The sequence below is a fragment of the Podarcis tiliguerta genome (assembly GCF_965153285.1).
Source record: "Podarcis tiliguerta genome assembly, chromosome: 13".
In the NCBI taxonomy this organism is placed as follows: domain Eukaryota; kingdom Metazoa; phylum Chordata; class Lepidosauria; order Squamata; family Lacertidae; genus Podarcis; species Podarcis tiliguerta.
In genome coordinates, this window is record NC_139546.1 from 21,609,467 (window position 1) to 21,621,064 (window position 11,598).

The 11,598-nt window shown below is 44.4% G+C and overlaps 1 protein-coding gene across 1 annotated transcript; it reads left to right on the forward strand.

Annotated features, from left to right (window-relative positions):
- Window positions 1–258: 258 nt before the first annotated feature.
- LOC310661956 (uncharacterized protein) lies at window positions 259–11,597 on the forward strand. Its single transcript, XM_083408691.1, has 7 exons — window positions 259–707; window positions 2,517–2,723; window positions 3,322–3,968; window positions 5,445–5,515; window positions 6,433–6,672; window positions 8,724–8,970; window positions 10,743–11,597. The coding sequence occupies exons 2-7, from the start codon at window positions 2,608–2,610 to the stop codon at window positions 10,904–10,906; spliced, it is 1,485 nt and encodes a 494-aa protein (XP_083264817.1). The 5' UTR covers window positions 259–707; window positions 2,517–2,607; the 3' UTR covers window positions 10,907–11,597.
- The last annotated feature ends 1 nt before the right edge of the window (window position 11,598 follows it).

Consider the following 11,598-nt stretch of genomic DNA (forward strand, 5'->3'; position numbering starts at 1 on the left):
AACTACAACTCCCATCACCCCTAGCTAGCACCAGAGCTCAGGGATGATGGGAGTTGTAGTCCAACAACATCTGGGGAACCACAGGTTGAGAACCCCTGAATGATGGCAAGGAGGAGCAGCAGCAGCAGTAGCCACTGCCTGCTTGCACATTGGCTCTGCCTTGCTAGGAGCCAGGATGAAGCAGCAATAGTTGCCAATAATACCAGGCAAAGAGTGGGGCCAATTGTGGGTGTCTTGCCCAAGCCACACCCCCCCCCCAAAGAATCTGGTACTGATGCTATTCTAATTTCCAGTTTATGATTCATTTATTATATGACTGGGATAGCTGCCTTTCCTTCGAACAACCACAGGATTCTCGTCTACCTCCGTCGCCGCCTACGGTCAGCTGCCGGCAGAAGCCTGGTGCTCTGCTGCCTCGCCCCGCAAAGGAACTGACCATCTCTCGGGCCCCTCCAGGTAATGAACTTTCCAACTCGGCCCGGAAGCTGGGCGGCGCGTCACTAGTCTACCTGCTGAAAAGTCTATAGGGAAGGCGAGAAGGCGCCTCTCCTCGGCAGCCAATGGGAAGGCGGCCCAATGAGGAGGCAGAAGGAAAGAGCTCCGCGGCCAGTAGGAGAATGGCAAGAGGAGGCGCGGAGAGCCGAGCGTGACGTCCGGGGGACGCTGCGCCAAGCTTGTAAACAGACCCTATGGAGGTGCTGTTAAAGGTACAGGGTCCCTTCTCTCTTTGGGGTGGGAAGGCAGAACCCGGCAGTTGGGGTGAGAAGGGGCTGCTCAGGGAAGCTCGAGCGGCCTCGACGCAGTGCTGCTTCTAGAAATGAGAGATGTAGTCTGCACATGCCCAGTGGCACTCTTTTCTTCTTTTTTTTGCACGGTCTACTCAATATATGTCCCAGGTGTCAACCCTGTGTTTGGAAACAGGTCCCAGAGCTGTGATTTTGAAAGAAACGGAATAGTACCTTCGGCTATAGGGCGGCATATAAAGTCAATTATTATTATTAATAATAATAATAATACTGCAGTTCTTGCGATTGATTGAATTCTAAAATTGTGTGTGTGTGTGCATGCACTATCTTGGGTACAATTTTAGACATGTATATTATATATAATTGCATACAAAATGTAGTAAAAAAAAATTCTAGTGTTTAGAGCAGTGGTTCCCAACCTTTTTTTGTCTATGCCTCACCTAAGCATCTCTAAAATCCTGATACCCCCCCCCATGACATATAATTCTTATTATTCAAAAAGTGAACTCCTATTCAAGTGGAGGAAGCCTAAAAGACAATTAACTGTTAATAACTCATTCTCGAATTGCCCCCCTGTGGGGAGTGTGCCCCAGATTGGGAACCATGGGATTAGAGTGTTGGGCAAGAACCAGGGAAACCAGAGTTCAAAGCCCCACTCAGCCATGAAGCTCATTTGGATCAGTCAGTGGCTCTCAACCTACCTCACAGGGTGGTTAGGAGGATAAAAATGGGGAGGGGGGGGAAGCACATGCACCACCTTGGAGGAAAGGTGGAACGTAAATGTAATAAAGAAAGAAATAAACTCTGCTGAAGCAACATTAACAGCATTTAAGTTTTGTAAAATGGTATGTCTTAGAGATCCAGCTTACTTCTAAGTTATGCCCTCTTGGCTGAGAAGACATTGATCCTAATGCATGGTTGTGCAGATTGGTTTTGGTTACCCAGTTGTGAAGATGCTTGATGGCATCTTAGTGTGGCATCAAAAAGAGTGTCCCAGACCTCAAAGCCCTAAGGCCTAGCTGAAAGATACATTTAAATGGCAATGGGGCGGGGGGGGGGGGACAAGAAGGCAAAAAAGAACGGGATCTATGAGAGAGAGATTGAAGCAGGGTATGGGAAAACAATATATGAATAATGGGGAAGGATAGGGAAGTCCTGTACTGCAAACCCTTTTTCTTCCACACCATACACTCGAAGTGCATGACTTCCACCAAAGAATTATGGGAAGTATCAAAATTCAAGTCCACAATGTTCATAGCAGCCCCAAAATTTTGCAAGTTACTGCAAGACATCTTTGTATTTCATCTTTGTCTTTGTTTGCATAAATGAAGAATAAAACCTGGTGGACTATATTGGCAGATATTATTATTATTATTATTATTATTATTATTATTATACTTTAGATTCTCCTTCTCTCCTCTGCAAGATGAGGAGCGGATTGTTTTGTATTATTAAAATTATATTAATAATTTTTTTTTTAAAAATGTAGAAACTTTGGTGTGTTATGGGTGCTGGGAACTGTAGCTCTGTGAGGGGGTAAACTACAGTTCCCAGGAATCTTTGGTTGAAATAATATGTTTAAAATGGATGGTATATATGTAGCCTTAAACCCAGACTTGTGGGAGAAGGCTTTTGGTGACCAGGGCGGGCACCCTGCACCTTGCAGAAGCTTTGAAACACTTCATTCTGGATTTATTTACATGCTCCCATGTCTTCGCTGACAACAAATTCTATCAAACTCTGGCTCAAACTAAGGGTTGGTCTTGACAGTTTCTGATGCAGGTGCTGGCCTCTTCAAAGGACCAATAACTGAAGGTGTACAGACCCAACCAGCTCCTAATCCTAGGCTGTGCAGCAGCGTATGGATGATAATCTTCAGGACGGAGCAAGAATGAAAGGCAACACTCTGGAGAGTTCCACTTTTCATCAGCCCCACAGGCTGACCTCTCAGCGACGAGTGGCTGAAGAATGTGTCAGGTATGGAGAAAGTCCAGGCACAATACTGTCACCAGGTATTTTCTAGTGGGATGTGCCTGTAAAGGGCCATCGGAAGAATGAAAAATGACATTCCAGTGGTAATGTTGAATTGCAGTAAGAATTCATATTGCAAAAATGACAGGGGGGGGGAGTTGTAGGAGAGCCATGCAGCATAGAAGGTGGGGTACAATTTAGGCGAGATAACAAGACTTTGAGCAGTTTGGAGGGTGTTGCATTGTTGTTTTTTTAATGCCAGCATTTACACTTTAGGAAGTAAATTGGGACCATGCAGGTTACTAATGAGTTCAAATGGGCCGTCTGTAATTAAGGAATACTCGGACTCAAGTCTTTGTTCTAGAAAGGACACTATTTTCCCCTGTGTCAAGATTTCCTTTGCAATGAGTGCTAGTCATTTTCATGTTACTGTTTTTAATGAAAAGAAAGTTCTCCCCCCCCCCTGCAAGAATGGACAGGGAATATTCTGGGGAACCTAAAAGCAGCACAGCCGATTCATCAGAGTCATTCTGTGGTAGTTGCTTCCAGGCTTTGCAAGATCTTTTTCTCTTGAAACTTCCTCCTTCTTTTTGTCTGCTTCCAGCACCCAACCACTAAGGAGCGCTGGAAAAGCCTGCCCTCCCCTAACATGCTCATTCGAAGAAGGCATAAACCGGAAAAAAGCCAAGCTTGCTGGTAGAAGACACATGAGTCCAAGCCTTGCCCCTCCAGGCCCTCCAGTGCTGGAACTACAGGGGATGTCTTACGCACAAGTCTTCCAGAATTTGGATCTCCATAACCAGTGTCCTTTCAGTATGCCACAGTGCAGGAGGACTCCAGAAAATCCTGAAGCTGCCCATGCAGCCCCTTACATGTCCATCTCTGCCCCTGCCAGACCAGGAGTGGATTTGTCACAACCCCCGTCACTGAGTCACCAGCTGATGGGTTGCTGTCATCAAAACGCTCACGAATGCACGCCTGTCAGGGACAACAGCAGAGTGACGAGTCTGTACGCTGAACTGATCAGAGAACTGGAGCGGCAGGTGGCAGAGTTGAGGAGAGCGCTGGCGTCTCGGGAGGAGGCTGCTGTGCGGCAGGAGAAGAGGATCCAGGAGCTGGAGCTGGAGAACCGTGAGCTGAAAGCTCTCACCCAGAACTTAGAGGAGCAGAACGACTTCCTGTCCATCAGGAACGGTGCAGGTGGAGGAGCACCAGCCAAGGTGGTGCTGGGAACGGGACACCCTCTCTTTGGTAAAAAAAACCCCCAGTAACACCTAAATGCTGCTTGTAGTGGGGGGATTAGAGCTTCACCCCAGTGCGCTCTCCAGTCTGTACAGGAAGTTTCAAAAGGAGGCAGTCCATGGGGACGTCTCAACAAGGGATGTGGTGTGAGAGGAACAGAGGAAAGGATGATCTTGCATACTAGGGGTAGTGTCCAATATGGCTAGGGACACGGGTGGCACTGTGGGTTAAACCACTGAGCCTAGGACTTGCCGACCAGAAGGTTGGCGGTTCGAATCCCCGCGATGGGGTGAGCTCCCGTTGCTCGGTTCCTGCTCCTGCCAACCTAGCAGTTCGAAAGCACGTCAAAGTGCAAGTAGATAAATAGGTACCGCTCTGGTGGGAAGGTAAACAGTGTTTCCGTGTGATGCTCTGGTTCGCCAGAAGCGGCTTAGTCATACTGGCCACATTACCCGGAAGCTGTACGCCGGCTCCCTCGGCCCATAAAGCGAGATGAGCTCCACAACCCCAGAGTCGGCCACGACTGGACCTAATGGTCAGGGATCCCTTTACCTTTACCTTACCAATATGGCTATGGGGACAGGGCCTCCACAAGTTATATAAAGTGTAAACTGCAACCCAGGAGGTGGTGTCAAGCACGCAGCACTGGGGAATTTAACCTTTCCCCCTGGGCCTTTTTGTCACTTCATATAGCCACCTCCTGCTCTGAGTTGCCATGGGCCTTGCAGCGGGAAACAAAGAAATACCATACCTTTGTTGTCTTCCCCACTGGGCAAAATGAAGTCGTTTATTGTTTTCCACATGACTTCCTGATTATTTACAATGTAATCCACACGCTTGAAAATTCCGCTGCTTCCAATCACTTGCTTGTTGTGTCTATTAAGTGCATGCAGACAAGAGAGGTCTGTCATAGCTATGCTTAGATCTAATGACTGCAAGCATCGGGCATGTTGCGTTTTTCTTCTTTGCTGAACTATGGGTGTCCCTATAGCACTGCTGGTTGTCTCTTCATATATGTTGAAGCTAAAGGTGAAGCAGACAGCGCTGCCAAGAAAAAGGAAGGGAAGGGTAGGGGGGAAAATCCATGTGATCCCTTCCAAATAGGAAGTACAGTAAGCCTGCAACTTATGTACATTTAATTTGCACACATTCTGTTTTATAAGCTTGGCAAAGAAGGAGGAGGAGGAGGAGGAGGAGAAAGAGGTTGGATGTTCAGGAAAAAGGGCTTTGGCAATCTCACTTATCATTGAACCCAATGTTTTGACTATACACAATTTTGGCTTTAGACACGATCCCTGGAATGTAACGCCCACATAAGTTGTGGGTTTACCATGCTTTGAAAAACAGCAGCCACAGGTGTCTGCTCTCAAATCCAGGTAGCACACCATGGGAAGATAACTACACACACTCCTTTTCTGAGAGATTTTCCAGAAATCCTGTCTGATGTACAGTTCTTGTTGTCTGTATCTGCTTTTCTTTCCCCAGATGTCAATGAAAACAATATTCAGTTCCTCAAAAGCCTGGTGGCAGTGCTGGAGAATGTCACACCTTCACAGGTAAAGGTGCCATGTAAAGGGGATAAAAAACAATCACTCGGTTGTTTTTTTCTTTGAAGAGTAAAGTGGAATTGTGAATGAGAGCTGTTATGGTTTAGTATTCCACTACAATTGTCATATATATGACAATTCTCTGTTATAAAGCCAAGAGTCTCAGGCTTGTAGTTCAGGGCTAGCCTGTAGGTAGTTGACAAAATTACTGCCTCTATACCCAAGAATAGAAAGTACCCAAGAATAGAAAGTTTTCTTTCCAGGTCAACAGCTGACATTGATTGTGTGAATACAGGTTCAATTTCCAACTTCTCTAGTTTTTATTTTAAAAGGATCGGGTAGCAAGTAGTGTGAAGGACCCTGGAGAGCCCTTGCTGGTTAGAGTAGATAATGTCAGGCCTGGAAGTGCGCAAGGATACAGGAGAATATTACAATACAAATGGAAAAACAAATTTAATAGCTGTCAACACAACAAGAAATAACAGTATGAAGAGAAGATTGCACATGGGTGAAGGGAAGTAATGGTTAAAGAGGGTGGGAGGTATAAGGCAGTAATTGGAAAATTGTAGAGGACAAATGTGCAATTTAGGAGGTTAAGAACAAGGAATTAAAAGAAGATGATTTAAGTTAAAGAATAGTAAAATAAGGAAGAATTTAGTACAAATGAAAACATGAGAGTCATGTTACTGCTTCTATCTTGGTTTATTTTGGTTGTAAAGTCTTCTGTTATAAAGGTTTATTTTCGTTGTAAAGTTCTCTGTTGTAAAGATTGTACATAAAATCAATAAAACATTATTTTTTAAAAAAGATAATGTCAGGCTTGGTAGACAAATGATCCGATTTGTTATGAGGCAGCTTCCTGTGTAAGTCTATATACCCCACTCTTTCTCTTGTTCTTTACTCCCAGGTATCTGTATCTTTTTCAGGTCAGTGGTCTGCAGCCACCACATTCTCTGGAAGATCAGAGGCATGCGCCAGCCACTGTGCCACATATCTCACCAGGTTGGAGGACACTAAACACAGAACCAGGTGGCTTGTCACCCTGGATAAATGCAGGAGATGGTTCAGGAAGTCCCATTGGGCTCAGTGATGCCACCAGCACATGGGACAACCATGTACAAGAGACACTGTCTGATGAGTCACCTGTATGGGCATTGCCAATGGAGGTAGGTGATGGGGGAAGAAGTCTCTCTCTGACTGGATGCTGCAATGATGTTAAACATATTGTAAGGCGTTCATTCAGAAGGAACATTGGGTGGCATAAAGCAAGACCTGCCTCTTTTTGATTCAGGAGGAAAACGGTTCACACATCTGCATCACAGCTCAGGCAGAACTGTGCCACTGAGCTATTGCTTTGTGGCAGAGTGCAACCAGTTACTTGCATTTCCAGATAAGGCTCCCACAGAGCCAGTGACCTGATGCCTTATGAATTAGCTTCCCATATCTGGCTGTTAAATGAGGCCTTTCATTTAACTTGGCTGATCGGTATGCCACATTCTCAGTGCCTGTCTGGGAACAACTCCTTGGGACATTAAAATAACAGAATAAAACAGCCATGCAGGGCACCATTTTATATTCCATGTTTTAATAGCAGCTTCAACCCATTTTCAAACTGAAGGAGGGAAGTGCAAAATACAATGCAATGTTGTACCAGCCTTGAAGATTAAGTGGAATGAGAGTCGCTGTGCTTATTCATAAGGAAAGCAGAAGAGCCCTGCAGATTCAGACCTAAAGCATATATAGTCCAGTATCCCATTTCCCACAATGGTGAAACAGACGCCAATGAGAAGCACACAAAGAGGATGTGAGCGAAGTAGCGCTCTCCCACTGTTGCTCCACAGCAAGAGATATTCAGCGACATTCTCCCTCTGATCCTGGGGACATCAAGATTCTTGGTAGCCCACCCTATCAACCCACAAATTAATCTCCTTGTAAAGCCATCTAAATTAGCGACTGTCACTATATCTTGTGACACTGAATTCCACCATTTAACTGGGCCCTGGATACCATCCCTGAAATGTAGAATCTAGCTTGATGCTCCTGCCCATTTTCAAAAGGCAGGCAGGAAACACTATACAAAGCAATGCAATGTTGCATCAGCCCTGAAGGTATCGGAAAGAAAATGGGTTCACATGTTCAGGGTGTCATTCTAGATTTCAAGTTCAAAACCGTATTCAGCACCTGTTTTCAAGAGGGCAGGAGTCAAGGATTCCGTTCAAACACTTGGACTTTACTAGTCTGAGTCAGGTAGTGGCAGCTGCTTGCCTTTCCACATCAGGAGAGACATGCACAGACCATGGTTGATGCTGCCGCTGAGTTGCATCTCCTTTTACCTCCTCATGACTGGTAAACAGAATCAAACAATAAAGCTCCTATGTTTTGAGAAGCTTTCCTCCTGGACCTTTGGGAAACAGGTGTACAAATTGAGCTTTCAAATACAGAATATAAAATTGTCGTGACAGTAGTGTACACCAGCTAACATTCAAATATCTCAATCGCCAAGGTAGACACCATATAATCTGAAATTTTCCTCTTCGTCCCCTAACTGCCCTGCCACTTTTGTAAATGGACCTGTAGTGTCAAGCATGTTTGCTCTCCGAAGAGAGAAATAAATCAAGATATGTCCACAACAAGTTTCACTTCAGTCTCTCAAAGTGTGACCCGTGTCTTTCTTAAATGGATGCAGCAGTTGAGCTGGGATTTGTCCTTAAAACAGAGAATGTTGTCCTGAACATGTGCACCAACCTACATCTCTGTTATCAAGAGAGATACTGGCGGTGTACTAGATTTTGCATTTCCTCTCCCTGTTCCTCTTCTAAAAATGGGTATGAGCTGTTACTGAATTTCAGTGAGATCGGTGCAGATTTGAGTGCCTAGTATTCTCAGCCCTGATTATACAACTACTAAGCATTACAATTTCCTGCCAGGTAGGTTTCAACACAATCAAATCCACACAGAATACCAAAAAGGTAAACCCAAGTGTGGCTTTGCTTGTGTGAACTGGACTGAATACAGCTAACGTTTTGTAGAGCGTAGCTTTGCTGCTGTTGCATGTCAGTGAATTTTTGAGCCGGTTAAATACTCCTCTGCTTGGTTCTGAATCGATCTGCCTGATCACAGTCTAGCCTCCTTAGATGCAAGAGTGGGAGAAAGGGGGCGGGGCTTCAACATCATAGCGCAGCTTTATAGAGTAACATAACCTTCTCCCATTGGACAGGAGAATGGGAGGACGAAGCTGGAACTGGTCCCCAACTCGCAAGTCTATGTTTCCCACCAGCAGCTGGAGGACCTATCCCAAGTCTCCACTGACAAGCCTGAGCTGATGACCAGACGCCTGTTGGATTACTTCTTCTCTCGTGAAACTCTTGCCCGGTCTTCGGCCACTGGACAGCGCATCGCCCACAATAACTTGACCATGGAGAAGCCCACGCCATTGCCGGTTGCTGTTGTAAATGCTATCAAAGGTAGGGGATGTGGCGAGATCTTAAATAGTGCTGATAGGAAAAGCAAAGTGTGAGCAGGTTTACAGTATTTCCTCTTTGGTAAAGACTGGGGCAGTGCCTTTTTATCCCAGCTGTTAAACCTCATTTGCTTTACTCTCAGATTAGAAATTCTGTAATAAACTTCCTCCTCATTCTCAACCTCAATGAATATCTAAAACTACTGTGTATAAGCCCAGGACCCTCGTACCTACGGGACCACCTCTCCCGGTATGCCCCATGGAGAGCCTCAAGGTCCATAAATAGCAACACCCTAGTGGTCCCAGGCCCTAAGGAAGTTAGATTAGCTTCAACCAGAGCCAGGGCCTTTTCAACACTGGCTCCGGCCTGGTGGAACGCTCTGCCTCATGAGACCAGGGCCCTGCAGGATCTGATTTCTTTCCACAGGGCCTGTAAGACAGAGTTGTTCCGCCTGGCCTTTGGCTTGGAGCCAATTTGATTCCCTCGCCCTCTTTCTTTTTCCTTTCTCCTCCTGTGATGAGCCTGCATTTTAATATTTAAATGTTTCAATATTTAAATGTATTTTAATCTTGTTTTTAAGTTGTATTCATTCAACTTGTTTTTATTATTGCTTGTTAGCCGCCCTGAGCCTGGCCTTGGCTGGGGAGGGTGGGGTATAAATAAAAATTATTATTATTATTATTATTATTATTATTATTATTATTATTATTATTATTATCCCCTAAGCACAGTCAGTATGCTTTTAAAAGGCCTTTTGGCTGTATACAACTGTTATTTTTTATATTTTTATTAAATTTATATGCCACCCTTCATCTGAAGATCTCAGGGAGGTCCACAAGATAAAAATGCAGGAATCAAAGCACAAAATAGTTAAAACAAAAATAAAACAATAACCCCACCCCCACCCCCCATAAACACATTTAGAAGGCCATAGACCAAGGCTTGGTTGAAGAGGTACGTTTTCACCTGGCACCTAAAGATGTAAAATGAACAAACCTCCCTGGGGAGAGCATTCCACAAACGGGGAGCCGCTGCAGAAAAGGCCTGACTCAAACTAAGTTGTGTCCATTAATTTCAGCGGGTTTACTTTGTGACTCGCATGGAATACAACTTGTAGTTTAGTTTATATTTTAAAATAATGTTTCCTACAAAGCTGGAGTCTGCACACACTGCGCTTTGAGCTTACGCTGTATGGTCAAGTGCTTTGTGAAACTGCAATTATTATTAGGATGAGGGAAGACAAGAAAATAGGTTTGTTGAGAAAAGATATTTTTGTCATGTTTCGGTCCCAAGATAATGTGCAGCCACAGAAACTGTTGGGACATTTGTGAACTTGACTTATATTATTACTGAATCATCATCAGGAGTTTTTATAGGCTTTTATAGGGTGACAAAAAGGTAAGCTTGTGTCGTAATATTTGGTGCAATGCTTCCTTTCTATGACCTCTCTCAACTTTTTCTTTAAATATACATATGATTTTTTCCATAAGGTCACAGAAAAAATGCTTTACAAATAAACTGGCTCCACTAAAACAAACAAACAAACAAAACCCTCTGTAGAACCTTCCTTACTGTTGGCTTTTGCAGAAAATTCCTAATTCTTTGAAAATTTTGATCATGAAAACACGTTAAGATCTGTGTACTTCACTTGCATTTATTCGACTGGTCTGGAAACATACAACCTGAACTGATGTTTCCAGTGTATGTCACTAGGAATAACACTGAACTAAGCCTCTGCTTCTTCTCTCTCATTGTGCTTGCACCCCCTCCTACAGAGTACGTCACCAAAACATGTGGCAGAGGCTGCAATTTCAATGCGGTGATCAACAGTAAATGTGGGACCTCCCGAAGGGCAGTTAAGAAAATGATTGACCCGGACTGTCAAAGTGGACTGAATGGCGTTACAACCACTGTTTTCCAAGAACCCCTCAAAGGCTAGCCCAGTAATCCATTTTGAGACCAGGATGATACACATTTGCACTCCTTCTTGTGCAGCAATATTGGCAGATGGAGACCAGGTTCCTATGCATTGCCAGTGCAGGGGACAGGGAAGAGAGGATGGAATTTGTAATGTTTCTCTTGGAAATCTCAGCAAGTGGGATGACCCCAGAACTCTTCATTTCAGGAAGCTTTGAATGGACGGGACTGTCTGGATGAGAACTTGACTCCCAAGTATTTTCTGAGCTACGTGTTTGCCTAGAACAGTAAAGCAGTCTGAAAACAGATTTCCCTATCCTGTTACGTGAGAACCATAATTTTAATTTCTTATCCACTAGGATCTCCCAAAATGGGACCACCTCATGCCTACTTGTTTTTTAAGTTTACTAGCTCACACTCAGTTTTACCTTCAGCTGCAAACTGTTTGGTGCTACTAGCTTTGTAACTCGCCCACGGTCCTCTCAATCACCATTATTTTATGAAGGTGGGAAGGTAAGTCAGATATCCATTTAAAAAGTCACCCGCTGGGGGAATTTGAGCTCTCATCCATTTCCTCTGCAACCCTCATCTCCTGCAAACTGGTCTAGACAGTCAACCGTGGAAGCCACTTGTTACTGAAGCAAAAACATGGCAAGACACTAGCTTCTAATAAATGTTATATTTCTTGTAAATAAGACAAGTTTCAAACTGGAG

Coding starts and splice junctions, on each gene's coding strand:
- LOC310661956 (XM_083408691.1), top strand. CDS start 2,608: ATGGATGATAATCTTCAGGACGGAGCAAGAATGAAAGGCAACACTCTG. Junction 2,724..3,321: donor GTGGCTGAAGAATGTGTCAG/GTATGGAGAAAG, acceptor GTCTGCTTCCAG/CACCCAACCACTAAGGAGCG. Junction 3,969..5,444: donor AACGGGACACCCTCTCTTTG/GTAAAAAAAACC, acceptor TTCTTTCCCCAG/ATGTCAATGAAAACAATATT.